The sequence below is a fragment of the Falco naumanni genome, chromosome 10 (genome assembly GCF_017639655.2).
Source record: "Falco naumanni isolate bFalNau1 chromosome 10, bFalNau1.pat, whole genome shotgun sequence".
Lineage (NCBI taxonomy): Eukaryota > Metazoa > Chordata > Aves > Falconiformes > Falconidae > Falco > Falco naumanni.
In genome coordinates, this window is record NC_054063.1 from 13,864,351 (window position 1) to 13,890,370 (window position 26,020).

General features: G+C 50.2%; 1 protein-coding gene across 4 annotated transcripts in view; it reads left to right on the forward strand.

The window, feature by feature from the left end:
- Window positions 1-235: 235 nt before the first annotated feature.
- Window positions 236-26,020, forward strand: part of BDNF (brain derived neurotrophic factor) — a 41,925-nt gene continuing 16,140 nt past the window's right edge. The window contains exon 1 of one of the 4 annotated variants that reach the window (XM_040609533.1): window positions 236-550. In XM_040609533.1, coding sequence (XP_040465467.1) covers window positions 548-550 — 3 coding nt within the window. In that variant the 5' untranslated portion in view covers window positions 236-547. Of the gene's footprint in view, window positions 551-1,349; window positions 1,516-20,355; window positions 20,630-21,021; window positions 21,127-26,020 lie in introns of those variants that run through there. The other 3 variants (XM_040609535.1, XM_040609534.1, XM_040609536.1) reach the window with 3 other exon arrangements.

Here is a 26,020-nt window from a genome sequence, read left to right on the forward strand (position 1 = left end):
AAAAAAGCCAAATGTTTACTTACCTGTCACCAATGCAAATCTCCAGAGCCAGCTCGTCTTGCACGGCCCCAGGTGCGAGCCGGGCGCTGGAAGCAGCGCGGCCGGCGGTCAGGGCTCACTGCACAGCGCGCCCGGCCGGCGAGGACTTTCCTCGGGAACTTTCTGTCCCGCTCCGGTTTCCTGGGAGGCGGCTGCGATCACGTTTTTTATACCGTGTCAGTTGGTAACCCCTCTCATTCATTAAGATCACGTAAGAACTCAAAGGGAAACGTGACTCTGAGCTAAGGCGTTTGCGTAAATCTATAGGTTTTTAAAACTCCCTGCCAGTTGCTTTCTGTCTTCTGTAGGCACCAAGGTGGTGGAGAGTTTAAGCTTGCGGATATTGCAAAGGGTTATTAGATTCATAAGTCACACCAAGTGGTGGGCGATCCACTGAGCAAAGCAGAAGTTCTCACATGATGACTTCAAACAAGACACATTACCTTCCAGCATCTGTTGGAGAGACTGGATTTTAAGACACTTCTGTCTCCAGGACAGCAAAGTAACAATGGTAAGTATCAATAAAAAAGCCTATTTTTATAACTGGAGAGAAAAAACAAAACAACAACAAAAAACAGAAAGAAAGCTTGAGATGTTGCTTAACGACAGTATCTAATATCACGGGCTTGGCTTTCCAGTACTTAATATACCAAAGCGCGTAACCCGCGGAGGCCGGAGGAATTGTGCTTTAGCCGGTGTAACTTTAATTGCAACGCTCTTTGATTTAAGGCTGCGATGGAAACACCGCGTCGGAGAAACTTGGAGCTGCCGGCGACTTGGCTGCGGCCGGGCGCTCGCTCCTCCCGGCTCCCTCCTGCCCTCGCTCCCAGCGGGCACGGGAGGCGGCTGACGCTCGGGGGGAGGGGGGGGGCACCTCCGCGCCCCGCCGCGGAGCGAGGGCCGGGCATTGCCCCGGCAGCGGCGGGGGGGTGCGGAGCGGCGCGACCGCGGCACGTGACGGCGCGTGGGGGACGGGGGCGAGGAGCGGCCCGGGCGCGCAGCGGGGCGCGCAGCGGGGCGCGGCGGCGGCGGCGGCGGCAGCACCCTGGACAGAGGCGGCGGCGGGCGCGGAGCGGAGCGGGGGGGGGCGGCCCGCGGCGGGGGCGGCCCGCGGGGGGGCGGTGGAGGCCCCGGCCCCGCACCGCACCGCGGCCCGCTCCGCGCCCCTGCGGGTCGGGGAGCCGCTGGCACTTGGTGCCGGCTCCCCCCCGCCCCCCGCCACCCCCCGGTCCTTCCCCTCCCCTCCCCGCCCGCCGCCCTCTCGCCCCGCCGGAGCTGGGCGAAGTTGAATTCCTAGCGGTGCGGACTGGAATAGGAAAAGGAGAGGGGGAAAAAAAAAAAAAGGAAAAAAAAAAAAAAAACCAACACCCAGAGTCTTGCAAGCTCCGGGGGTTGATTTGACGGTGTCAACTTTGGGAAATGCCAGTGTTTATCTCCGCGATCTAGCCACTGCTCGTGGTGTTAGCTGTGCCTAAGGTAAGCGGAGGGGTGACCCCCCCGGGCCCCCCTCTGGCTCCTGTCTCTCTCTCTCTCTCTCTCTCTCTCTCTCTCCGTGGCGCGGGGATGGGTGCCTGCTCTTTGCCTAGTTTTGTTACCTTGCTGGCTTGCTCGGTGTGTGGAGGCTAGAAAAGGTAGGAGAAGCTTGATGAGATTGCACTACGAGTTGAGTTAAGTTGTGCCTGATTTAATCTGGGAATCTCGTCTCTCTATGTGCGTGTGCATGCTTTGGGCAGAGATGCAACTGATCTTTACCTAGATAAGCAGATGCGATGGTGGTGTGAGGGTTTGTGTTGTGGTTTTTTTTTTTCTTCCTAGCTAAGAATGCAAGTTGATTTTTGCATAGCTAAGAAATGCAGCTGAGCTCTAGCTGGCACTGTGCACAACTGATCTTACATAGATAAAGAGACGCAGCTGATCTTTACCTACATGGAGATTAGCGGGTCCCCAGCTTGAGGGATCACTGATGGCCCCTCTGTGTACGCAACCTACGACTGAAAGGGGGAGCCGTGCATGCATTGCTGATGATCCAATATCCGCATCTACTTTGCTATAATTAAAAGGGGGGGGGGGGGGGGGGGGGGGAAGGTGTTTGACAAGCCTGAAATCCAAACGCAGCCCCCCCACCTGGAGATCATTCGGATAAGCTTTAGGCTCATCTCCCTCTCTCTGGTGCCTTCCCCCCCCCCCCGCCCTTCCGATTCTTCCTACGTAGAAATGTAGCTAATAATATTTAGTCTCCGGGCTAAAAATAAGCTCTGGAAAGTCAGCAGTTTGGTGGAGCAGCGGCGGTAGCAGCAGTGCTCGCAGGTAGAGAAGCTCGGGGGGTCTCCGGCTCTGCACGGAGTCTGTGCATTGATCCGCCCCAGCGGCACACCCGCGCTGCCGCGGAGGGGTGCGCTCCCGCGGAGGAGGGTCCGCACGGAGCCGCGCTGGCTCCGCCGCCCCGCTCCAGCCAGCGTGCGCCTCCCCGCCCGGGGGGATCCCGGCCGCCGGGAGCCACCCCCTCCCCGCCCCGGGGGAGCCGAGGGGCGGCCGGGTGGCTCCGGCGCCCCCAGCCCCGGCAGGGCGCGGGGGCGGCGGGCGCTCCCTGCGGCAGAGCCCCGCGGCCGGCCCCGCTGCGGCGCCGGGCCCCGCCGGGGAGGGAGGGAGGGAGGGAGGAGGGAGGATCCCGCGGCCCCGCCGCCCCCGCCTCCCGCCGGGCTCCCGCTCCGGCTCGCACGTAGCGGCGCCGAGGAGGGAAACCCCCCGGCAGGAGGGGGCTGGCACCGCCGGGGCCGCCCGCCGCGGGGGAGGGGGCGGCATCCCCGCCGCGCAGGGCTCTGCGCGCCCCGGCCGGGCCGGCCCGGGGGCCAGGCTCCCCTCGCCGATGTCCCCCCCCCGCCCCGCCACCGCTACCCCGCCCGCCCCCGCCGCGGTTGCCACGGCGACCGCCTCCCCCCGGGAGGCACCGTCCTGCGGAGCTGGGGGCGCGGGGAGGGGGGGCCGGGGATGCCGCCCCTCTCCCGCCCCCCCCCCCGTGTCGTGTGCCACCCCCCGGCAGAGGCACGTCGGCAGCAGCCCTCGGACGGTGCCGCGGGCAGCACCGGGGCCGGGCCGGGCGGCGGCACCGGCGCGCACAGCCAAAATGGAGGTGCTGCAGGACGGCACCGGGGGGGCGCCGGCGCGGAGCTCCCCTAAAGTCGGTCACCTGGCGTCTCTTCTGCGTTAGTATCTGCTGGGGGCGGGGGTTATTTTTTTTATTTTTTTTTTCCCCATTGAAGAGAAACATCCGCCTTTCTCTCCTGCAGATGCGCTAACGGCGGCCTGGGCTCGGCACCGCCCCCCCCCCCCCCCCCCCCCCCCCCCGCCCCCCCTCCGCCCCCGGGCCCGGCCGCGCCGCGTCGCTCGGTGGGAGCCCGGGGAAAGGCCCTGCCGGGATCCCTCAGTGTATTTTTCCATTTCCACTTGGAGAAGTTGCGTCTGCTGGGGATGCCTGTCAGAGTGCGATGAGAGGCATCTCTCGGGTGAAACTAGCCGGAGAAGACATGGGTCTCAGGAGCATCACTCACCGGCAGCCTGGATGAAACTCAGACGCACCTAGTTTGCAGGATCGGTTTCATTAAATTCATAATGAAACGTCCTCTGGCCTTTTTTCACTTTGGAAAAAGTCAGGTGGTAGCGCTAATATTTGAATACATCTCCTGTGATCTAGTGGTGATGAGCCCTACTAAACCCCATCCGCTTCCCCAAATAAATGGTCCTATTACATAGGAGTTTGCTGACGAGCTTCTATTCACGTGAATTTTCCATTCCATGGATAACGCTGCGTATCTACTTATATTTTATTTTTACACCTGTTACTTCCTTACTAAGTTGTAAAAACCTCTTGGTTCCAATATTTCCCTTCCTGCCCCTGTTGCCGTGTTTGCGTTGAATTCTAATCGTTCTCTGCAGAGGCGCATGGGACGGACGACTGCTAACAAATGACATTGGGCCGTATTTGGTCACATTTGCTCACGGTGACTCATACCTTAATCTGCAAGTCGCTTTATTGATTTTTAGTATCCACTATTTCTCCAAGAGCTGTCACCGCTTTGGTGGTGGTTTGTCACCACCTTTCATCTCTTATGGTTATGATACTGTAAAATGTCCGACCTCCTTCAAATATCTCTTCCACTTGCAAAGTTTTGACGTGGCAGTCTTTCTTGCTTCTTTTTTATTGTTTTCCTTTTCTTTCACCTGATACCACGAGTGTTGTCTTCAGTGCTTTGGTGGCTGTCAGGTGGCTGTGTCCAGTGTGAGATTTTATTTAATGTGCTATTTGACGTAGGCATGGTCCCTCTGCGAGTTCGTCATTCGCGGCACCTCTCCATTTGGATAGCCGCTTGATTTTCAGCATCATTCAATAATTTCCTATTTCAAATGGTCTGATAGTTCTCACTATTTATTTTAGTGGCTACCATTCACAGGCATGTATGCTGGAGGATTATGCCTAACATTTCCTTAATCTGAGGTGGCTGGATGTGCACATTTGCCTTTGTACATCAAGTCCTTTATTTCGTTTCTTTGTCGCACTGATGTTGTTGAGCTCTCAGAAATGCCCAGAGAAAATGCAGACTGGCTGCCATTTAGTAACTACACGTTGCTTCCTAAATACAGTGGCATATGATTGCCTTGCCATGAGAAATTCTGGAAAGGTGGATGAATCCCAAGGGACAGATTTTCCTCAGCGCTGTAAGTCTTACATGAATCACTGTAGTAAATCACCACTGAGCACTCGAAGATGTAGCTGCTGGAATTATTTTTAATCAGATACACAAACAAAGAGAGCATCCATAAGATTTTGGGAGATCTAGTTCATTCCTCTAGCAAAAAATAGTCATGTCAAGTGCTGTAAACAGCATCCGTAAGAAACAGTACCTCTCAAAGTTGTTGAAAATTAGTAGGTTCCCTACACTGGGGAAAGAGACGGGTAGCACAAGGTGAAATGCACATGGATACATCCACAGCTCCCTCCCCTTGGAACTAACTTGAGAATGGGGCTGGGAAACTGGGGTTAGCAAAACCAGGCTTGTCAAAGTGGTCCTTAAAATGGAGACGGTGGCTTTTGGGGCATGAAGAACTAAAAAGAAAATGACCTGAGAAACACAGGACTGATTTTGTAATCCTCATTCTGGTTCGTGGTTGGCAAGCTCAGCTAGTAATAGGGACCACAGAACACAGGCAGATGATACGTTAAAAAAAGGGTAATACTTGCATCCCTGCAAGGAAGACTTTGAAGCAAGCGTGAGCATCCCATGTTTCCCTTGTGTTTGGGTTTCCAAACGTTTTTACACCTCCTTTCTGTGTCTCTCCCACCACATCATTAGGAATACTGAAATGCCGCGGCAGGGACATGTCAGGGGATGTCCTGCAGCGCCCAGGGTGCGTGATGAGCAGTTTTGCGTGCAAACCACTCGCCAGCCTCAATGAATCCCTACACCCACATGCCGGCAAGGTGTGCAGCAGGGCAGGGCACTGACTTCTCCCATTAACTGAAAATATATCTGAGACATAATCTTGCAAACTTATAGCCAGGAAAACATACCAACTGACATGGAGTTCATATAACAACTGCCCACCCATTTCATTATTTCACAAATGTGTGATTCGTGCTTGTGAGCTGTCACCGTTAACATTTCCATCTGTCTCAATATTGCTTCTATTCTTAGTTGCTATGTGATAGATGTAGGTGTATGAAAAGGATTTTTCCCCCCTCCCTGTGTCATGAAACAAAATAAATGAAAGCCACATAAATGTATCCACGCATTTCACGCAGGCGGCAAGAAATGCAGGCACCTTCGTGGCACTCCCATTACTAGAAGTAGAGGTGGAGTAAGAAGCACGTGCCTGTGGCCTCTCAGTGCTGCTAGAACATGTACTCAATGGGGAAAAACATAAATAAGTTAAAATCTAACCACAAAAGGACAATATTGCTTTTATCTCCTTTTGAACAGGCAGTTTGAGAGACCTATTTTCCTAATCACATAAGTATGGGAGCAATTTTACTTATCACGTAATCCTAATTGGTCTTTTCCTGAGGCAATCTCAAAGGGAAAATTGCTGTGACACGCTTCGGTGTTCAAACAGTCGGGTCCTTAGCCGTGTAGATGTTTCCAAACTCAGAGCTTTCAAGGTACTCGTGGCTTGGACGAGCAGAAGTCTTTGCATAACAGAGGCAAAAGCTGCATTTCTTAGTAGCTCTATGCCAAAACTGGATCCGATGGGATGGCTGTAAAGCGGACAGACATTTCACGTTTCAGCCTCTAGCAAAAGCGAAATCTGGCTCCAGTCGCCTTATTCCCGTTGTCATTTGAACTTCCTGGCAGAGCATAAACTCAGTCTCCTGATGAAAACTGTCTTTTGAAGGCACAAATGGATGTGACAGCATCAAGCTGCTTCCCAGGGAGGCAGGGATTAGCCAGGTCCAGCCCAGGGTGTAAACTGGGCTGCTGGGGTTTGGTTCCTGCTCCTCCTTGGCCAGTGCAGAGCCTCTGGGCTGGGACACTGGCCGTAGAGCCAGCTTCACTGTCGGTAAGTGGCTTCACCGCAGTCCCAGGCTGTTGTATGGTCTCCCGTGGGGAATATCAGCGGTGGGACTCTAATGGTCTTGCTGTGAGTGGCCAAGTGTACACTTTCTCTTCCCCCTGCCTTTTCGTGGTCTGGTCTTTTTTTGTTTTGTTTTTTCCTTCCCCAAAATAGCACACAAACCCCCAATTTAACAAGCGTAAACCGTACACTCTGGCCTCCAATTTATTTTGACATTTGGCAAGAATGATTACGCAAAGTGTTCATTAAGTCATAACATTTTCGCTACTTTCCTATTTCACATCTTTATTGACTGTAGCACATGTGAAAATAATGAACTTATTTATTCTCCAAACTCTCCAACAGAAGACCCCAAACCTCCCAAGAAAATACATTGTTTATGGATGCGATGTATGCAGAGACTTTTAAAGCCCTAGGTCTCACTGGACTGTAAGAAATAATAATAATAAAAAAAAGGTTCATTTCTGAAAGGGGCGAAGAGGGGGTTATCATCCACTAAAATGTTTATAGGGTTGTGCAGCTAGGGCGGTCTCATCAGACAGTTGTTTCCTTTTTCTTAAACAGAGCCCTTTCCTCCTGATGAGCCTTTGCGGGACTCTGCAATAACGCAGTAAACAGTTGTGGTAATAGATAATTAGATGGACCAGCTAAAATGCAATATGAAAGGGGGCTGGTAGCACAAGGATTACAGAAGGTGTGTGGGCATTTTGACATCCAGAAAACATTATAGATCTGGTCTCGGCTACCTCAGTCTCATGATGATAATTAAGAAATGTGGGTGTAGAAAAGCTCTTCGCATGGTTTGGTTGGATTATTGCTGTAGTTCAAAACACAATTGGTACAGACACCCACATTGGACAAGATTGCCCTTTGATGAGGCAGATACTGACTTTTTAAAGCTGACATAGTTAAAATTATGTCTGAAGTTTATGGGGCCACAAGCATCTCACTAGACTCCATTATTATAACAAATGGTAAAATACAAGCTGAAGCAGTTTGAAAAAAAAGAGTTGAGGCATGTTGAGGAGGAAGGGACCCTGGCAGTGGGAAGGCTTTGGATTAACCCTTCTCTCATCTGTCTGGCAGGAGCCGAAGAATGTGGGCAGTGTCTGGGGGCTTTGCTTTGTATGCGTGGTCATACAGCCTGTTTTAAGACAGACAGGAGGGAAGACCAGTGAGGCTGGGTCCTCAGCTGCTTCCATTAGTAACCTACAGGGTGTAAAGTCTAGTTTCTATATGGCTCGTGTGTTGTACGGGCAATCTTTCCTATTCTTTTACCTCAGTTTGTTCATCAACAATACAGAGATGTTATCAAACTCCTCTCTGAGCACTGAAAAATACCATAAATTAAAATTAACTTTAAAATTACTTTCAAGCCTCTTTATAAGTAGAATTTTTTTAAGAAGCACTTGTGAGTGGTAAAAGAATGATGGAAGCTGTCTAGGTTGGGTCTGCTCGCACCTAAGACATAGCAGCATAGCTTAACCTCCTCACTCTTGCAGTATGTTATTGTGATGTTAGAGACACTAAACCTGTACAGCTATAGAAATGTCATAGCATTGACTTTAGCCCTGATCCTGCATTCAGGTTTCTTTATTCTTTTACATATCTAACTCCTTAAAACAATAGCGGTGGAAGAAGGTTGTATGGTGGCCCACTGGTTGTTGTGTGTCTACCATTTAGCTCCCATTAAGGTTTTTCCCTGGAGAACCAGAAGAGGCTGCATGCTGACGAGGCAGACAGAGTTGTGAAAATATTTAACATTTCAAAATTATCTTTTTTTCCCCAATATTTTCAACACAAACTCAGTTCTATATTGTTTTACAGAGCGTTTTAAATAGGCTTTCAGTATTTCCCGCTGAAGCTATCTTCAAAAGTCTGACAATGACTTTTTGATAAAATATTCAGATTCAAAACAAAATATATAATGAAAAGATAATGGATTCAGGGAAACAGGTGGTTATCAAAAGAAAAGGAGGGGGAAAAAAGAGGAAAAAAAAAGGCAGCTGATTTCTGACAGCAAATACCTTTTGAAACCTGACCAACTCTAATGAGAATGGGCTGCAGTGAGAGTCATGAGCAGGGGTCAAGAGACTGGAGCTGCTTAGGTGGTGAGCTGGCTCTGTCAAATACATGTTCATTCACATCTGCCAAAAGTTTATCAAACCATCTGAGAGGGTATTTGGCTGAATTTTGTAAACAGGTATCTGATAAAATAGCATTGGCCAGGAAAACAAAAAGCCCTAGCGGTTTTTATGCGAGGCTAAGTTCTGGGTTTGGAATTTTCCAGTGGATGATGATACATCTCGGATGTCTTTCACTTCTGTACATGTCGCTCGCTGTAGCCTGAAGTGTGATACCCCTTATTCTATTGCTGAAAATCTATTGCATCAGAGAAAAAAAAAAAAGAAAAAGAATAATGTATCTAGTGGTTATTGAAACAGTCATCCACACAGGAGTGAATCTCACAGTATTTCCCGTATGAATCCCTTTTTGTGTCCCAAATTTGGTTTATTGACTGAGGTACTCTAAGTCCTTATACCACACTCATCATTCATCATGGTATTTGAACACCTTTCTCAGTGACATGACGAATATTTGTCACAGGCTTTGCTCTCACCCTCTTCTGAGGGAGCAAGTACTTAAGTCTAGGGTTTTTTCTTAGGTTTTTTTTGTTGCCATTAAGTCTTTCACAAAGGCCTTGGTGGTGCAAGAGGTAAGAGTTTAATCATAAATTCACCTGATTCTTCTCTTTCTCTGTGGTATTCATTCCTACATCAGCAGTCGGTCACTCTATCCACCACCTATTCCCCAGGCAGATCTGATTCTCGGCCTTTTCCCGCCCACCACCTGTTGTTTTCCTCTTCCCAAATCCTTCACCTAGACTCAGTCATCAGCTGCCCAACCATGGGCATAGCCCACGATACCCACCGCTTTTCTTGCGTCTCTTCTGAGCTCTGTCAGAGACCTGAACGTCTCTGACTTCAGAGGGGTTTTTAATCCCCAGTCTACCGCCTTTGGCACCGAATAGTTATTTTTATCATTGACTTTCCCATCAAAGATTTCCTGCAGCATTCCCTAAAGACAATTTTGCTGGCTCACAAATTTTAAGGAACCCAAAATATCTGACAAGGAGGCTAAGCCAGTTTTAAGGCAAAGCTAGAAAGTTATTTTGAAATGGCCAGAATTTCGTATTCATTTATCCATAGGGATTTTCCACACAGAGCCGGGGGGGAACTCAGACTAATGTGAGGCGTACATTTCAGGCCAGGAGGAAAGTCAAAGATGATGGACCTTTCAAAACTGTTTGCTTTTGGGTCCATACCATCCCCTGGCAGAACGGCCAGTCCAAGAGCAATAGGGCAGGACCAAGGCAATGTACTGACTCGCCTCCTTGACCACCAGAGGCCATTTCACCAGCTGCTGCTAGTGTGTGACAGCTGCCTGGGGGGCCCCTCAGCAGCAGAACTTCCCAGCTCACCTCTGCCAGGGCTGTAAACACAGTGAGGATGGTGTGTGTGATGCCAGCTCCCTCTCAGAAACTGAGTGGCAGGCAGGCTTCAGAGCGTGCTCCCCCAGGACAGACTGGGGAACTGAACCTTGTTTGGATCAGTTTGTCTTTTTCTGTCTCTCCCTGTGGGTTTCCAGTGTGGCCTGCAGGCTGGGGTAAGCCCCGAGACCCTGCACAGAGGGTCAGCTGTCCCCATGAAGCTCCTGGAGCTAACTGCAGGTCAACATTAATGCCCCCTGGCATAGCAATAGCCTCCTGCTCACCCTCACTGCAGACCTGGAGGTGGTGACGAGCCACACACTGTTCCCACAGCCAGAGAAATGGAGATAAGAGGGATGGGGGACTGTGCTAGTAGGTGGTTTGGAGGGTGCAGACCCCCTGATGTGAGCAACCATGTGGAAGGGATGGGGAGGACACAGAGAGCCCCTGGAAGAGGAGGTGTGTTGTGCGACATGAGGGAAGGAGCCCTATGGAAGGGTCGGTGGAGGAGAAGAAACAAGGCAGGTGCCTGGTGTGCTCCAGATGCTCAGCCTGAACGCTTGGCATCGCTGCAAGTTTTGTCAACCTCTTGTCACGTCTTGTCCAACCCCACCTTTGACTCCTAGGCAAAGGCAGCGTAGCATCTCAGACACAGGTGCTCAGAGCCTTTGGTCCAGGACACAGCACCACTGCTGTGGTGGGATGGAGCCGTGGCCACGAGCCCTCCCCGTGCCCCCAGGCACTGCTCCCGCAGTGGCAGCCCAGTGGTACCGTCAAGCAGGAGGCACCTGGGCTGTGGCTGAGTTATCTTCTCTTTATCTGTTCTGTAGGCACTGTCACTGCTTGGCAAGGCAGAGGCTAGATGGGGATATGGTAACATAGGTAGGCAAGTGATAGGGAAGGAAAATTATAGGGTTGTATGGTTCAAGCACGTATAGAAGGGATGCGCTTTCAGAATCTGAGAATACTCCCAAAGACCTATTTATTGTACCAATGCAAAAAAAAAAAAAAAACAAAAAAACCACAAAAAAAACAAAGTGATGGAAGTGTGTTAGCATTTATCTGAAGAATCTAGCAGGTTATTTATAACAATTAATTATAACATACCTCTCTTCTTGGGAAATGAGAGAGAGAAAAAGCACTGGACCAGAAAGCAGCCCAGATCAGGAGCCTACAACGCACTTACACCGGCATTTTAAAACAGCATAAATGCCCATCCCTGTCCCTGCTGGGCTAGCCCTGGCCAGGAGCAGGTCCCTGGGCTAACTGGTTGTGTGGCTGGAGGGTGGTCCTGCGGGGCTCCTGGGGACCACTGTTGGCCCCCTGCCAGCGAGGAGGTGTGGGAGCACCGGCAGGTGATGGGCAAGCAGAAATGATGGATACTGCTGGAGTTCCAGCAAGCCCAGGCTGGCCCACGCCGGGGGAGCAGCGCTCGGATGGAAAAGAAATAGTGATGCATCTTGCCTGGTACGGGGGAACACAGGATGAGAGGTCCATCTTCCCAGCAAGCTGGCTTAGCAGTCCCTCAGCGGTCTGCGAGCGTGTTCTGCCTGGCTCTGTCCAAAACCTTGACGGGGGAAGCTGTCCGCCTTCTTCTGTGTCCGTGCGTTTTGTGGGATGTTAGTGAAGATCAATCGTTAGCTGAAGTTAGCTGAAAATCAATCAGCTAAATTCAGGTGGAGGTCTAGGAACGCTTTGTCAAACAGACAGTGAGAATGTGTTTTTCGCACACTTGGCTTTCGTTTGTGTTAGTGCTTGGGCTCAGCCTTTTCTCCTGAGTCTCTCTAAGCCCAGCAGTATGTGGAATTAACCCAGCGTTCGTCTACTGCGAGGGTGAGGGCCTGACAAAAGCACAGCAAACCCAAACTGCAAAATAAGCTATGTTATCAGTTATGCTTTCCCAGCTCTGGTAACTGGTGCAATTTTCTGGCAGTTAACAGGGTCTAAATTAAGAAACTAATCAGAAATAAGCCTCTAAATTTTACCGGTTCCTATTTATTTCTTTTATCTTGATACAACTTCTTAGAAGATTATTTTTAACAGATCTTTTAAACATTTGTAGTAAGAGGCAATAGACAAAATGTCATAATTTCCATATGAAGGAGTTTCTTGCAGTGCAATTCCTATCTAAAAAGCCATTTTACCCTAATATGGTCCCAGAGTCTAAGTAACATATTCTGTTGCAATGACTTTTGCATCAAAACAATTTTTCTGTTTCACATCTGAGAAGAAATGTTGAATATTTAAATTCCATATCCTTTTTGATCTTAATTCCCATCACAGAAGAGCTCTTTAGGCCTCATCAATGTGCTCTAGGTGCAGTATCAGAGTATATTTTTCATATTATGGGATCTAACCCAAATTAAGAAACCAAAGGGGAAGAAGCTATAAATGCCTGGAAGGGAAAGGGATTCTGCTCGGAGCATATAGCAGGGTAAAGCATCAAACAGAAACCGAACAGGAGTCTAAAATAAGGGTTTAAATGCCTTACTGCAGAGTCCTTACTCAAAATCTAGCACTTGGTTCTCTTCTGATTTAAACACTTTGCATTCCTGCTGACTTCAGTGGTGTTTGTATTCAAATATGTAAAGGTACTATAAGGCCATATGATGCAGCTGCAAGTTGCAATAAATTATAGCAGATTAAACAGGCTAACTAATGAAATGCAAAGAGGTGTTTAAAGCCACTGCTCCCTTGTAGGCATTTATGCTTCAGCTGTATAAACTATGTGAAAAATAAACAGTGTCCAGGCAATAAATGCAGATAATGTTGTTTACAAATCTATACTCCAATGGCATGAGTCCTGAACTGCTGAGAAAAGGCCCCACTAAATGCCTCGCCAAAGCCAGGGGTGGATTTTGCCTGAGTAGTCTTTGAAGTGGCATCTAACCCTTAAAATAGAGGGGCTTTGGGCATGGCAGGGGCGCCATCGCTTTCCCCCTGCTTGAGGTTCTGCTGCTCCACTGCTACCCCCCAAGAGCCGCCCTGTCTTTGTGCAAGCTGGGAGAGAGAAATCGATAGTTTTCCCATTTGGGAAATGGTGTTGAACTTGAGGGAAGTTATTTTAAAGTACCTCAAAATTTGTATTGATTCTCTGAATCAATATTTCAGGATTTTTGAATTCCAGAGTAGCTGTACATCCGCTCTGTGCTCTGTTCCCACCTCTCTGCATTTCTAAACGATTGTCCAAGCTCATCATGTGCTGCAGAGAGAGAACCAGCTGTGCATCCAATTCCTCCCGTGCTGTACTTGTGAGGAGGAAAATAATATTTTAATAGCAGTACCATAAATACAACTATAATACAACTACACCGGTACTAATTACTATTCAGAGCGATTCTGCACTGCAAGTCAGTTAAATCATTTCATCCGGCCAATGCAGAGAAATAAAGGCCCCCATGCAAGTCCTGCTCCCTGGGGTTGGGCTGGGTGTTTTAGTGGAAGGAGAGAGAGGGGGTGGCACCCTCTTTGTTGGCATCTTTTGCTGTGCATTAACATGCCCCGAGGTGTGGGTGAGCACATAGCCCGGTGGTGGCCCAGATCTTGACTTTTTTGCCGCCGTCGGTGCTCGCATGCCGCCCAGATGCTCCTCCGCCACGGCTGAACAGCCCGTCGCATTCATCTGGGCAAGTGAAAACCACTGGACTTGACACATGGCTGCCTATTAATCTCTGACGCGGAATGTAGTAACGTTTATACACACCATGGTTCCACTTACTAAATTAGTTTAAGATTAATAAACCCAAGTGTTCAATAAACAAAAAAGACTGCAAACAAATGAAATGTGTTAGTCAAGGGAAATTTTGGCTTTAATGTGACTAATCCAGTACTTGTTTTCTGAGCCACAAGTCACAGTAACTGGAGGAGAACACAATGTGGTCTGAGCTTCATTTTGAGGACTCTATTTAATTTTTATTGCCACAGTGATAATTTTAGTTTGCAATTAACAAAAATATCTGCTGTTTCTCAGATACTTCTCTGTTTAACGCTTTAGGTGGTTAACAAGGAAAATGTTTTGAACTCTAGAGCTGTTTTTTAGGTAAAATAGCTTGACATCCTATTTAAAAAAAAATTATAATCTTGAAATAATCTTTAAACACATCAGCTTGTTAAAAGCATTGACGTAGCTGTGCTTTAAAGAGGGACGGAGCCAAAGCACCTTAACCTCTTTGGGAAGATGACGATGGCTAAATGCACTGTAAAATGCCTTAATATGACAGCAGCGCAGGGCAGGAGAGCTAGAGGAACTATTTAATGTTTACACATGCTTTCCATTCCCAAGGATCTCTGCATAGCCGAGGAGGATCCGTCCTGCCAGCTCTGGGAGCGGGGCCCCACGGGCGGTGGGCACCCCGGCACAGATACCAGTGCCCAGCGCCAAGCACCATCCTCCATCTCCCCTCCCTGTTTGCTTTAGATCTCTTATCGCCCGTCACCCTCCAGGCAATATCGCTGAGCGGCTGCACCTGGCGAATGGAGTGCTTGAGCTTGATGTCAGAGGAGATTTTAGTTGCTTAAATAGAAACGAAGTACAAAAGAGCATTTGCAGGCCAGGGGGTTTGGGGCTTGCTTATTTTTAGGACATACCCGAAATAAGCTCTTCACATTTACGCACTGAGGAGAGTTTGATAGGGCATGTAGCTACTCTGACAAGATGCCTGGCTAAGTTTATTGAGCCCCTGGAATCTGATCCCTTTAAATATTAAAAATAATCCACTGTATTGCATCTAATTGAAACCCACTGAATACTTAGAGGAAAGGAGAGATGAGTCAATCCCAACACCTTTCACCCACAAGTGCACCAGCAGTTTTCTGATCTTCTTTAATCATAGAGCTCCAATGGCCGGATTCGTCACAGGAGTGCATCTCTAGCCATCTGTCTTTCCACACCTGGCTCGGGTTTCCCCCATCCCGAGGAATCACACACAACCTCTTTGGGGGAGAGGGGATTTTCTTCTCCCCTCCCCTGTCTGCGGCTCACTCGGAGCCTGCTTTTTTGTCATTGCTGTTGTTTCATGCCCTCTTCTCTGTCCGCTGGGACAGAGCCATGGCCGGGCTGTCGGCGGGGAGGTCGGGGCGAGCGGGGAAGGGCTCAGGCACCATTTGCCAGACACCTGGTACACTGGATACTCTCGGGCACAGCCCAGATACTTTGCTTTCTGCTCAGCTGCCGGGTGTTTAATGCCTCCAAAGCGACAGCAGTAAGGCAGAGAGCCTCAGGAGACAAATTCCCAGGTTTAGTGAGTGTTGAAGCATCAGGGAATGACAAACCCATTTGGTTTTGCTGCTGGGTTGGATTCGTTCTCTCCTTTCTTTGTTTTGGTCCTCACCTTTTTGGTCGTGCTGCTGTCCCCAATAGCCACCCTCCACCCCAGCCCAGCACGGCTCCATGGGACGAAGGGTGGATCATCCTCCCAGCTACTCCCAGCCCTTCTGCGGGAGGATGAGGGATTCCATGTGGGGTTTAGGAGTCCCACTGTCTCAGCAGCACATGGGGTCCATGCAGAACCCGGACAGGGAAGCCTGGAGATTTGGCTGGAGAGGAGTGTGCGTGCATCACTGGGTGCATGTGGTAATCGTCACGTATGACTCATGTTCCACTTCTGTGACAGATGATGCTGGTCGAGGCAACTACATGAGCGGTGGCAAGGAACAAACACAGAAGGGGCGTGCTTGCTGAACAAGTATGTTCATGAGCAGCTTAATAAATTTATACATAATAGACACATGCATTTCCTCATTTGCAAAAGACTAAACTGCACCTACCACAGAGCTCTGTCAAAGAAGCAGTTTCATGCACATAAATTGTGCTGAAATCCCTGACTAGAAGGCATGGGACAAGATCCAGGGTACAGATCCCCCCATGTGATGGAAAGCTGGCATACCTCTAGACATGAGAAGAGACCAATTATTTTAATTGTTGGAGTTTTAAATTCACTTTTGCTGTAGCTGCAGGGTGACGATTCTGAGCTATTAGGCAGTATTTTCTTCAGCAAAAATGCTGTGGTTTTGGTGGCTGTGATTGAAAGGGTAGGTTCCACTGCTTTATCCTGTACACATGCAGCCTGCAGACTACATCTAATGAAAGATCTTTGGGTTTGTATTCCCATCTTTGCTGTTTCGCAGAGGCTGAAAGGCCTCTCAGCAGATTCTGTTCACTGAAGGTGAAATTATGGTTGATATTAGGAGCAAGTACCCTGTGCTATTTAAGGCTCGGGTTCACTCTGGCCACCCAGCAAGCTCCTTGTAGACCACAACCACCCCAACTCATTGCGGGCTGGACACAAGGTAAACCTGGAGGCTGTGAGATCCAGGTGCCACCCACCCCGGGGCATTAACACGCAGGTCACCCCGCTCAGTCACATCCTGGATGATTACAAAGATTTTAAGACAGCTGAGCAAAATCTGGGTTCGGTCCTTGAAGATGCTGAGGGTTTTGTAGCCCTGCTGGTGTTTGTGCAGACCATGAGTGGCTCCGCTGTGTGCGCTGCGATGGCTGAATCATCGGAGAGTGGCGTCACAGCCCAGTCATCTGCTTGCAAATGCAACGGGCCTGCAACCTCCAATTGTGTTTATAATCCATTGCAATTTTTAGCGTTACTTGAGTTGGAAAAGTTTATTTCCATGAACTTTCCAGCCCTTTCATGTGAAAAAATAGCAGAGATAGGTAACTAGGAAACACGAATAAACATAATTAAACATAAAAATGGTTGTAGCGATATAAGAACTGACCTCAGCCAATTAAAATTATTAATAGAAAAAATACTCCAGTGTCAAAACCTGAGTACTTCAACAGCATTCTCATTGCTGTAATCAGGATTAGTTTACATTTCCTGACAACCGAGTGAGAGGCGGTCCAAACTGTAGCTTCTTGACCTTTTTCTCATTCAACACCAGGTCGAGATACTACATGAATAAAACGGGGAATGTAAAGACACATTTGTGGAGGTGGGGGAAGATGAATCGCCAGTTATGTATTGACTAACTATGGACCTTTTAAGAATGTTACTCTTTTCAAATATTGACTTTTTTTTTATTGCTTCTCTTACAATTGCAATGGGGGAATTTAAGAGCCCCACAAACTACTTTATCATATAATTAGTTTATCAGTAAATTTGGACCTCGTGCATCAATCACTATAATGCATAACCTCCACCGAGACAGAAACCAGATGTGCATGCTTCTGCTTTCTTCTTTATAGTATCTACAGCATCATTAGTGCCTATGCTACAGTTTAAATTGAATTCAGCAAAAAGCAATGGTCTTACCCCCCCGCAAGCAATCTGATACTGCTGCAGGGATAAATCAACGTTACGTTGATTGACGACTCAAACTCTTTTTCATTCCTCCCCTGTTGCTGTGTATGGAAAAGGGTGAGGTGTGATTTGTGTATGCAAAAAATAACTTTAACTAGTTAAGTATAGGAAAAAGACACTTGGTTTCACGGTAAATGCTGTAAGGCGGGCATGCCGTGACAATGACGCTGAAAGCCTCGATACGCTGAGTTAGCCAAACCAAAATCACCAGAACAGGGCCTGCCTGCCTGCTTCTGCCCCATGCAGCCCGCGGCGATGCTTTGCTTTTGAGTGCCACTCAGTCCCAATGCCTGTACCACCCAAACGGGGAAAACACAGCCGTGCCTGAGACAGTGGGAGATGCCCTTTTTCAGACACGAGAAGAGATAACTCTTTCTAGGGTCACCTGGGAATCCACAGGATCAGGATGTCTGATCATTGCATCCTGCGGATCCCATGTATTCTGAAGGTGATGGTTTATGTATACCTCTGAGCTCAGAGTACGTCCTGCGGGCAAAGGAGCGGAGCTCTGACCAGGGCAGTGTCTCCATGTGATGGCTGTCGGTTGCTTCACAAAGTAATAAATACTTTGTGGGCCCAGTCTTTTGGGGCTCGTTCATACAAAATTCTCCTTGAAATCAGGGTCCGAATGAAAAATACAGTGCCCAGCTTGTGTGTGCATTAAAAATCCAAACAGATCATTATTTCCACTACTTTTTCATTTTCCCAGTAATCAAGCACTGGCTGGTAATAATCCCCAAAGGGCTGATTATACTGGCAAGATAGAGCAGCTCTCTGACCACACCTCTTCCCTGGGAAAATCTCTGCGCCGGGGCAAAAGGCAGCATGTTTGTAGCAGAGCAAAATGGGAATTTCGGCGCAGGGTTGCCTGGAATTGGCGGTTCCCACGTCCTCAGCAGAGCTGAGCTGAAAGCGCGTACCACAGAGGGAGGACTCGTCAGGCGGTCCATAAGACGCTTCCTTTCCAAAATTAAAAAACTCATTCTGATTGCAAGCAAGACTTTTTCAGAATGTGTGCCTCCTCCTTCGCTTCCGAGAACAAGCCAGCAGATGCTTCGGTGTTTTTAAAGCATGGTACTCGCCGCTGCTCATCTGCATGTCTAGTGTAGCAGGAGAAGAGTCCTTCCTCCAGGAATAAGGTGTGTGTAAGGTATTACGTTACAGCGGGTTAAAGCAGCCTCCGCCGCTGCTGTTAAGCTTGACTGGTAGATCATCCAAATATTTGCAGGTGTGATCTTACGAACACAGCGTATTAAAGCTGTGCTGTCTTATCACCATGTAAAAAGGCTGGCTAGAAGCACACTGCCGTGGTGAACCCAGGCACCCTGCTTGCACGGTCGTACCTGGAAAGCTGAGCAAAGTCCAAAATGGGAAAATAAAACGGACACGTTAACTCGGCAAGTTCCGATCACGATCCCCGTATTGGAAATTGCACTCAGACATCCACCTGGCTGTATCACTGGAGAGAGAAGGTCATACCCGGATAGTGGGAAAAGAGGTGGCTGATGTATTCCTAATGGCAGAATCTGAATAGAGCTGCCTTTATTAGCGACTCGCTGTCAGCCAGCAAGAACTGGGCGTGATTCCTCAGCGCAGGCTGGTAGGGAGGACTTGGAGAAACTGTCTCCTTTCTCATGAACGGAGTGGATCCCGTCTGGAAATAGCTGGGACAAAAGAGGTGGAACTGTTTTCACAGCTCAGTGACACTTTTAGTTCAAACACATGAAACCAAACCCCCAAGTACAAGAAGGACGGTAATGTGGTACTTGAACATGATTTTTAAAGACGTTCTTAAAGCTGCAAAGGATATTAACCACCAGGATTGTTTCCCTTAATATATATTAAAAGCCGTTTTATGGGGAAGGCCTTAGGTGTGCTCAGATTTCAAACGCCTGGGTTATTTTATTGCTTTACTGATCTAATAAATGCAGGTGTTTCATAGCAAAAGCACACAGGCAATCAGACCATCTGAAGGCAGCAATGAGTTGCACACATTGCTCCGAGGATAAATAAACGGCCACGAGTACGCTGGAGCGATGGAGCCTTTGGCGTTAATTGCAATTAGGTGGCAGTTGGGCTTTAAGGCGTAGCAAGATACTGGTTTTAACGGAGTCACAGAATAGATGGGACGTCATGGACCAGTTTTACCAGTGAGGGACCGGGGCAGGGCGGAGGCGAGGCCACGACGGCGGGTGCTGGGAGCCAGGCGGGTGGCTGTGCCAGGGCCGTGGCCGCGGCCGGCCGGGAGCATGCCATCTCCCTGTCTGTACCAAGATCAAATGGAGCCACTCAATCAGGGGCTGCCATTATTGCCTCTGCCATGCAATTTCCACTATCAATAATTCACCGCGTGTGCCGCGCAGGCGGAAGGGGGAAGCGGCGGGACAGATTTTTGACCGGGGTGGGGGGGGGACGGGCGCACGGAGGGGCGCCGCCGAGGGGGCGCTTGGCCCGGGACACCGCGGGCACCGCGGGCCCCCCCCGCTCCGCCGGCGGGCGCTACCGCCACGGGGGGCTCCGGCTGCCGCCCCCGGCCCCGCTCCCCGGCCGGGCAGGGCCGCCCCCGGTCCGCGGGGGCTGAGCGCCCGCGCCCGCTGCGCGCCTCCGGCGAGTCACCGGTGTAACGTTACCTGGGGCGCTCATTAATAAGCAATGCCCGTTATTATCTTGATTGCATTCTTAATAGGCAAACTACGGAGAGGTCAGCGCGGGAGCGATATTTAAATGCATCGGGCTTGCTTAATACCCGGCGGAGTAAACCAATATCCCGCGGCGGCCCGACCCCCCCGCCCCGCTCTGGGCCCGGCCCCTCCGCGCCCTGCCCGCCGCTCGGGGGGCGCCGGGGGAGCGGGGGCCGGGCCGGGCGGGCGGGGCGGGGGCGGTGGCGGGGCCGGGGAGGCGGCGCGGAGGCTTTAAGCGGGGCAGCGCGGGGCGGCGCGGTGCCTGCGGCCGCCGCAGCCGCTGGCCGGAGGCGCCCGTGCGGGGGTCGAAGCCGCTCGGCGGGGAGGCGGCGGGGCCGGGCCGGGAGGCTCCCGTTGGGCGGCGGGGGTGGGGGATCCGGCTCCGCTGCCCTCCCGCCCCTCATAAAGCTTTGATGAGACACTTGAGCCGCTGCCTGTGTTGCCGGGGCGGCGGGAGGCGGCCGGTGGGACTGGGCGCCCGGGAGAGGATGTGACTTCCCGGAGGGGACCCGGACAGGCTTTGTGTGGACGAAGAGGTACGGGGCGCCCCGCCGGGAAACTTGCAGGGCCGGGGCGACGCGGGGAGCGGGGCGGGGAGGGCCGGGGCGGCCCCGCGCCCCTTTGTTCCCGCACCTGTCGGCGCGGCGGGGCCGGCGGAGGGGCCGGGGGGCGGGGGCGGCAGCAGCGCGCTCCGCCGCCGGCCGGAGGGGCAGCGCGGCGCCGGGGCAGGGGCGGCGCTCCCCCGACGGCGGCGGCGCGGGGCCGGGCGTGGGGCGCGCTCCGCCCGCGTGGCGGCGCCCTGCGCGGGGCGCGGCGGGCAGCTGTTGGGTGGCGGGCGCCGCCCCCTAGCGGCGGGCGCGCGGCCGGGCGGCGGCCCCGGCCCCTTCCCTCAGCAGCGGCGGCGGCGGCCCGGGGGCCGGGGCGGGCGGCGGGGCCCGGCCGTGGGGCCGGCGAGAGGGCCGGGGCCGCCCCGGGCGCGGTGCCGGCAGGGCGGGGAGCGCTGCACTTGCCGGAGCTCGGCCGTCGCTGGAATGTGAGGCACGCGGGGCGGCCGCACCGGCGGCGCGGTGCGGCGGGGGCCTCGCCGCCGCGGGGCGGGGGGGGGGGGCCCGGTCGGTGCGCGGGCGGGGGGTGCCGCCGCCCTGGCGCGGGGCTGGCGGGCAGGAACCGGCATTAGACGGTAAATGCGGCGGGCGAAGGTGCGGTCGCTGCGCCGCCGCCTTGCGCGACCGCCCCGGTGGCTCCGCGCCCCCTCCCCGGCGGGGTCAGAAGCGCGGAGCCCCGCGCGTGCCTTGCCGCTTCATTTCTTAAGCGGTGCTGTCGGTGCCTGGGTTTCTACGTTCCGGTTAAAAACACCTACTTTTCCCTTCAGTTTATGGCAGTTTGCTGTTCTGAGGTTATGACTGTTGCCGGATCGATAGTCATTACTTATTTATGTTTCTAGTAACACGGTTCTAATGAATGCAAAGAATCTATCCTGGCGATACGCTTTCCTTAAGCAAGTATTTCTGTCATCTTTAATTCATGGGGCGAGAAGTACATGAAACGAATTTCCTCGCTGATCTTCAAAGAGGAGCGGAGAGCCGGGCGAGGAGGTGTCACCTCGTCCCGCTCCCCGTGCCAGGGAGCGCCTCGGAGCCACCCGATGGCTTGGCTTTCGCCGGGGTGACAGCCCGACCCCGGGGGCGGCCCGCCCGTAGTCCGGGTATGGATGAACACAGGTGGAGGGGGACACTGTTGGCTCTGTCCGGCCGCGAATCCCGGTGGTTTGGCAGGAGGGGAGGCAGCAGCTGTCGGGGGGACGCTGTGGCCCCCCGCCAGCGGAGCAGCAGGGCGCTGGCTGTGTCAACACACCCGGGGCGAGGGGAAGGGAGAAGGCGAACCGCAGCGTTCTGGCCGCTCTGGGAGCGCCGTCCCTCACCTGGGTCTCAGGGCGAACCAGCAGCTCCATTTCGACTCGAAAATACGTGAAGGAGCTGGCAGATGTCTTGGCGAGGTACTTAATGCGACAAGAGACAGGAGCCTTTCTACAGGGCTCTGTAACTCACAACAATTTTCTGCTGTAGTACTACCACTTAATGTTCAGCTTCACTGAACCTCAGCTGGGAAAACCCATTTTTAAGTAGCCTGCCTTCTGTTCACGCTGCCAGTGCTCTCTGCTTCCCAGGGCTGCAGGGTAGATCCTGCCTGGCAGTACATGGCTGTGGATCGGGGTAAACCGGGTCAGAAGCATCAAGAATGCTTTATCTGAATATGCCAGATATCACTGGAGGAGAATGGGAAAGGGCTTTTATCTTGGAGGGGGTAAAGCTAAACTGAAAAAAAGTTTTATTTCAAGCAGCATGCATTTAAACGTGAAGGCATTATGTTGTAGTGTAGTGCTAGGGGAGTACTACAATATGCTCAGATACTACGAAATGTAGTGCACAGATGCAAAGGATTTTAAAGACTCGTTAAGATGTGAAAGAATATAGTGGAAAATAAGGATCTGCGTGCTTTTGCTTAAAAGCTTTGCATATAGTGGCAGTGCTGAGCTGAAAGCTGCAGAGAGAAGTCCTTGCAGTACTTGTAGCACTTTCTGCAACTGTTACTCTGGGGAAACCACAAGGATCTGCACCTTCAGCTCAGATAGGAGTACTCTGCCGGGGTGCAGGTATAAAAGGAGGTCACAAGAAACTTGAAAGTAGGAGACCCTCTCCTCCCTTCTGTGGGTAAGCCTGCATGAAGATGAGAAACAACTCGCTCTGCTGAGTGAACTCCTACTAAAAAAAAAAACCCAACCAAACAAAAATCACCACCAGCAACAAAAAGTATTTTCCGTCTCTGCCTTCCTGGTTTGTACAAAAGGCTGAAATCTTGTTCGAAGAATGTGCCCTGTGCCTACACTAGAAACCTCATGTTAAGCATTGTGTGAATTGGTGGAGGCTCCACTAGAAGAGGATATATGCTTTTAATAGGTTAATTGCTAACTTGTCTTGACCTGTTTTCAAGCATGTGTTGTGAGCACTTGGTTCCTCCTAAATAGCTAAAATGCTGCTTAATTAGGAAACTCTCAATCATTTATTAGATCAGTTTATTCACTGGCATTCTTAGTAACGCTTAGCTGTGAACACCCTTTAAAAGGAAGCTTTTCAAAGCACTGAGGCTAAGCTATTTCAGTGTATGGCTGAAACGAGGTGGTAACTCAATAACCTGTCTTCAGTTCCAGCTAGGAAGGTGCTGTGTGTAACAACTCCCTTTTTCCCAGCAATCCAGCAGGAGGAAGCCGTACAGGTGTGTACAGAGCGAACTGCCTGATGTACGAGCTGGTGTGGGGCTGGTGGGCTGTGCGCACTGTCTGTCAGCTCCCACATCTTACTGTCTTCCTTAGCCATACCAGTTATTCACTCTTATTCTTGACTGTAAGTTCTTTGGGGCAGAGGTAGTCTCGCCTGTCTTCTGTTCCTGGTACATGACAGGGACTCCTCGGAGCTCTTGAAGTACAAACAATAGCAGATTTTGCTATGCATCTCTGCCGTGGCGCCTTAAACTTACACTTTATCAACTTGAATTCTTATGCTACTTGATTTGGAAACACTAGAATAATAGAAGAATAAAACTCTTCACTTTTGGAGGTAGGGGTGTGTGTGAGTTAGTAGGATAACCGTTATACTGTGGCCTCTGTCCTCTGATACAACCTCACGTTGGCAGGGTTGCTTACAATTCTGGGCTCTGAGCAGCCCGGTGAGGAGCACTGTTTGTGGGAGTTGTGTGTGCAGAACGGGACAGTCACAGGCATAAAGCATAGGGTCAGGTTCGTGTTTTCCTCCTCATCAACATTCAGGACCTAATTGTCAGGCAACTGTAGACTGGTGGAATTCAACTGCTACACCCAATAGTAATAATCCACATAAAACTGACATAAGTCTGAAATACTGAAGATGCTGTGGACTTGACAGAATAGGCAACAGTCTTACCAAAAAAAAGCCAACCACATTTCAAGCAGAATTTCTACCCTTCGTAAACTGTGAGCAGAGGGAGCTGGCTGGTATGATGCTGATTTGATGTGATTGTAATCCTTTAGTAACACTGATACTAGTGGTAGCAGAACATCCCATTACAGCATAATTTAGGCATTGCAAATGGGTACAGCTGTCTATGGATGAGTACCATGGACAACCGGAGAAAGCAAAAGGAAACTTCATTTAGTGAATTTTCATGCCCTGGTGACAGCTGCCATAAGGCTGTAGCAGTTGTATACTCTCCTTGGTAAGACTGTTGTATTTTTCAGAGAAGTCATTTTTTGAAACCAGTTAATTAGGACAGTTATTTCTGGCCGTGGCATTTGTACAGAACAGAAGGCATGATTGTTCTTATGTTTGTTTCTCAGAGTCCTTTGATCGACTAGAAAGAAGCTCTCGATGCTTTACGCTATAAATTACCTCCATACTTTGGCAGTTCATTTCTTTTCTTGTGTACTTGGTTAGGAAAACGCAGAAATTCTTGTGACTCAGCTTCAGACTACTATAAATTATGAAGAAATGGGGGAGGGGGTCACATTTCAAATTAGAAAAGGCAATTCTAGGATGGGAGGAATACTGGTTGCTAAATTTGAGATGAGCATCTCTTGGTATCTCAAAATCTGAGCAGCTACCGCCACCTAGAGATGCACGAACCAAACACGCTGCTCTGGCTGGCTCTTGCAAAGTGTGGCTGCACAATTAAAACGAGTGAAGTTGCTAATCCAAATCACTCTCACTCTACACCAGTAAATTTAGTGTATGCATGCGGGCTTTTTTAATTTTTTTAACCCTGTGACCAAGGTGGTATTTGTCTTCGTTGTGTGGCATAATTAGGTTAACAAGAAGCACTGCTTTCAGTAAAGCATTTGCTGGCTGGACTTTAGGCTACACCTAAAGAAGTATTTGCAAGTCAAACTTACACTGCCTTGTTACAGCTGTTGGTGAGACTCGATAGCGTGTCCAAAACTTGCACCAAAAAAATGCAGTGTAGAACTAGTCCCTTAAGGATTTGAGTTGGGTTGGCACGTGTGTGTGTTTGTTCCCCATCTCATCATTGAAGCCTACTTGGTAGGTGGTGTCCTTTAGTAGATATTTGGTGGAACAGGGGAAAAAAAAATAAATCTGACTTCCTTAGGATAACAACTCGGCAGCCTTTAGCATGATTTCACTAGATTCAGGATTTTCCCAATTTAAAAACTTAAACGAAGTGAAACTGGGCATGAGGTATCTGTTGCTACTTCAAGTCTAACAACATGGAATATGCTTTTTATATCTGCCCCTTGGTTCTTAGGACATAGTTTCCTGTTTTGGAGCTCACAGCCTCTGATTTTTGTTTTGTACATCAGTCTTTGGCTATAGCGGGTTCTTCCTCTGCATTTGGGAGAGAAGAGTAAGCACTGTTCCCTATTTAATTTGTGAGGAACTACTTATAAAAAGAAACAATGTGCCTTTTTTACCCACTGAACTGCTAATCTTATCTGCAATCATTTCCGTTTGACTCTTACAGACACACAGTACGTTTCAGGGGCTTTTATAATAACTGTTAGCTTATGGCTATCAAATGCCCAGCGGAGTAAGAAACCCCACAGAACTGAACCTCAGCAGGAGCTGATCGCTTCCATCTCGCAGAGCCTTGAAAATGCAAACCAGTAGTTGATTGCAGGTACTGCATATCTGTCCAGGTGATGGTTTTGATACCTTCTTAAGATACTTGAAATCTGTTAAAGTATATCGTGATTAAGTACTTAATGTATAGCTTCTGAGGGAACAGAGTTCTCCCGTGGGGAAACTGAGGATCTGTGATAAAGGTGTATTTGCCATTCAAGTCAGGAGGCAACTGCATACTGTTTATACCGTATCAGGGTGTATGAGAGAGTTGTTGTACCAAAAAATGTTTGAAAATGCGCCCTTGACCCACTTGGATTC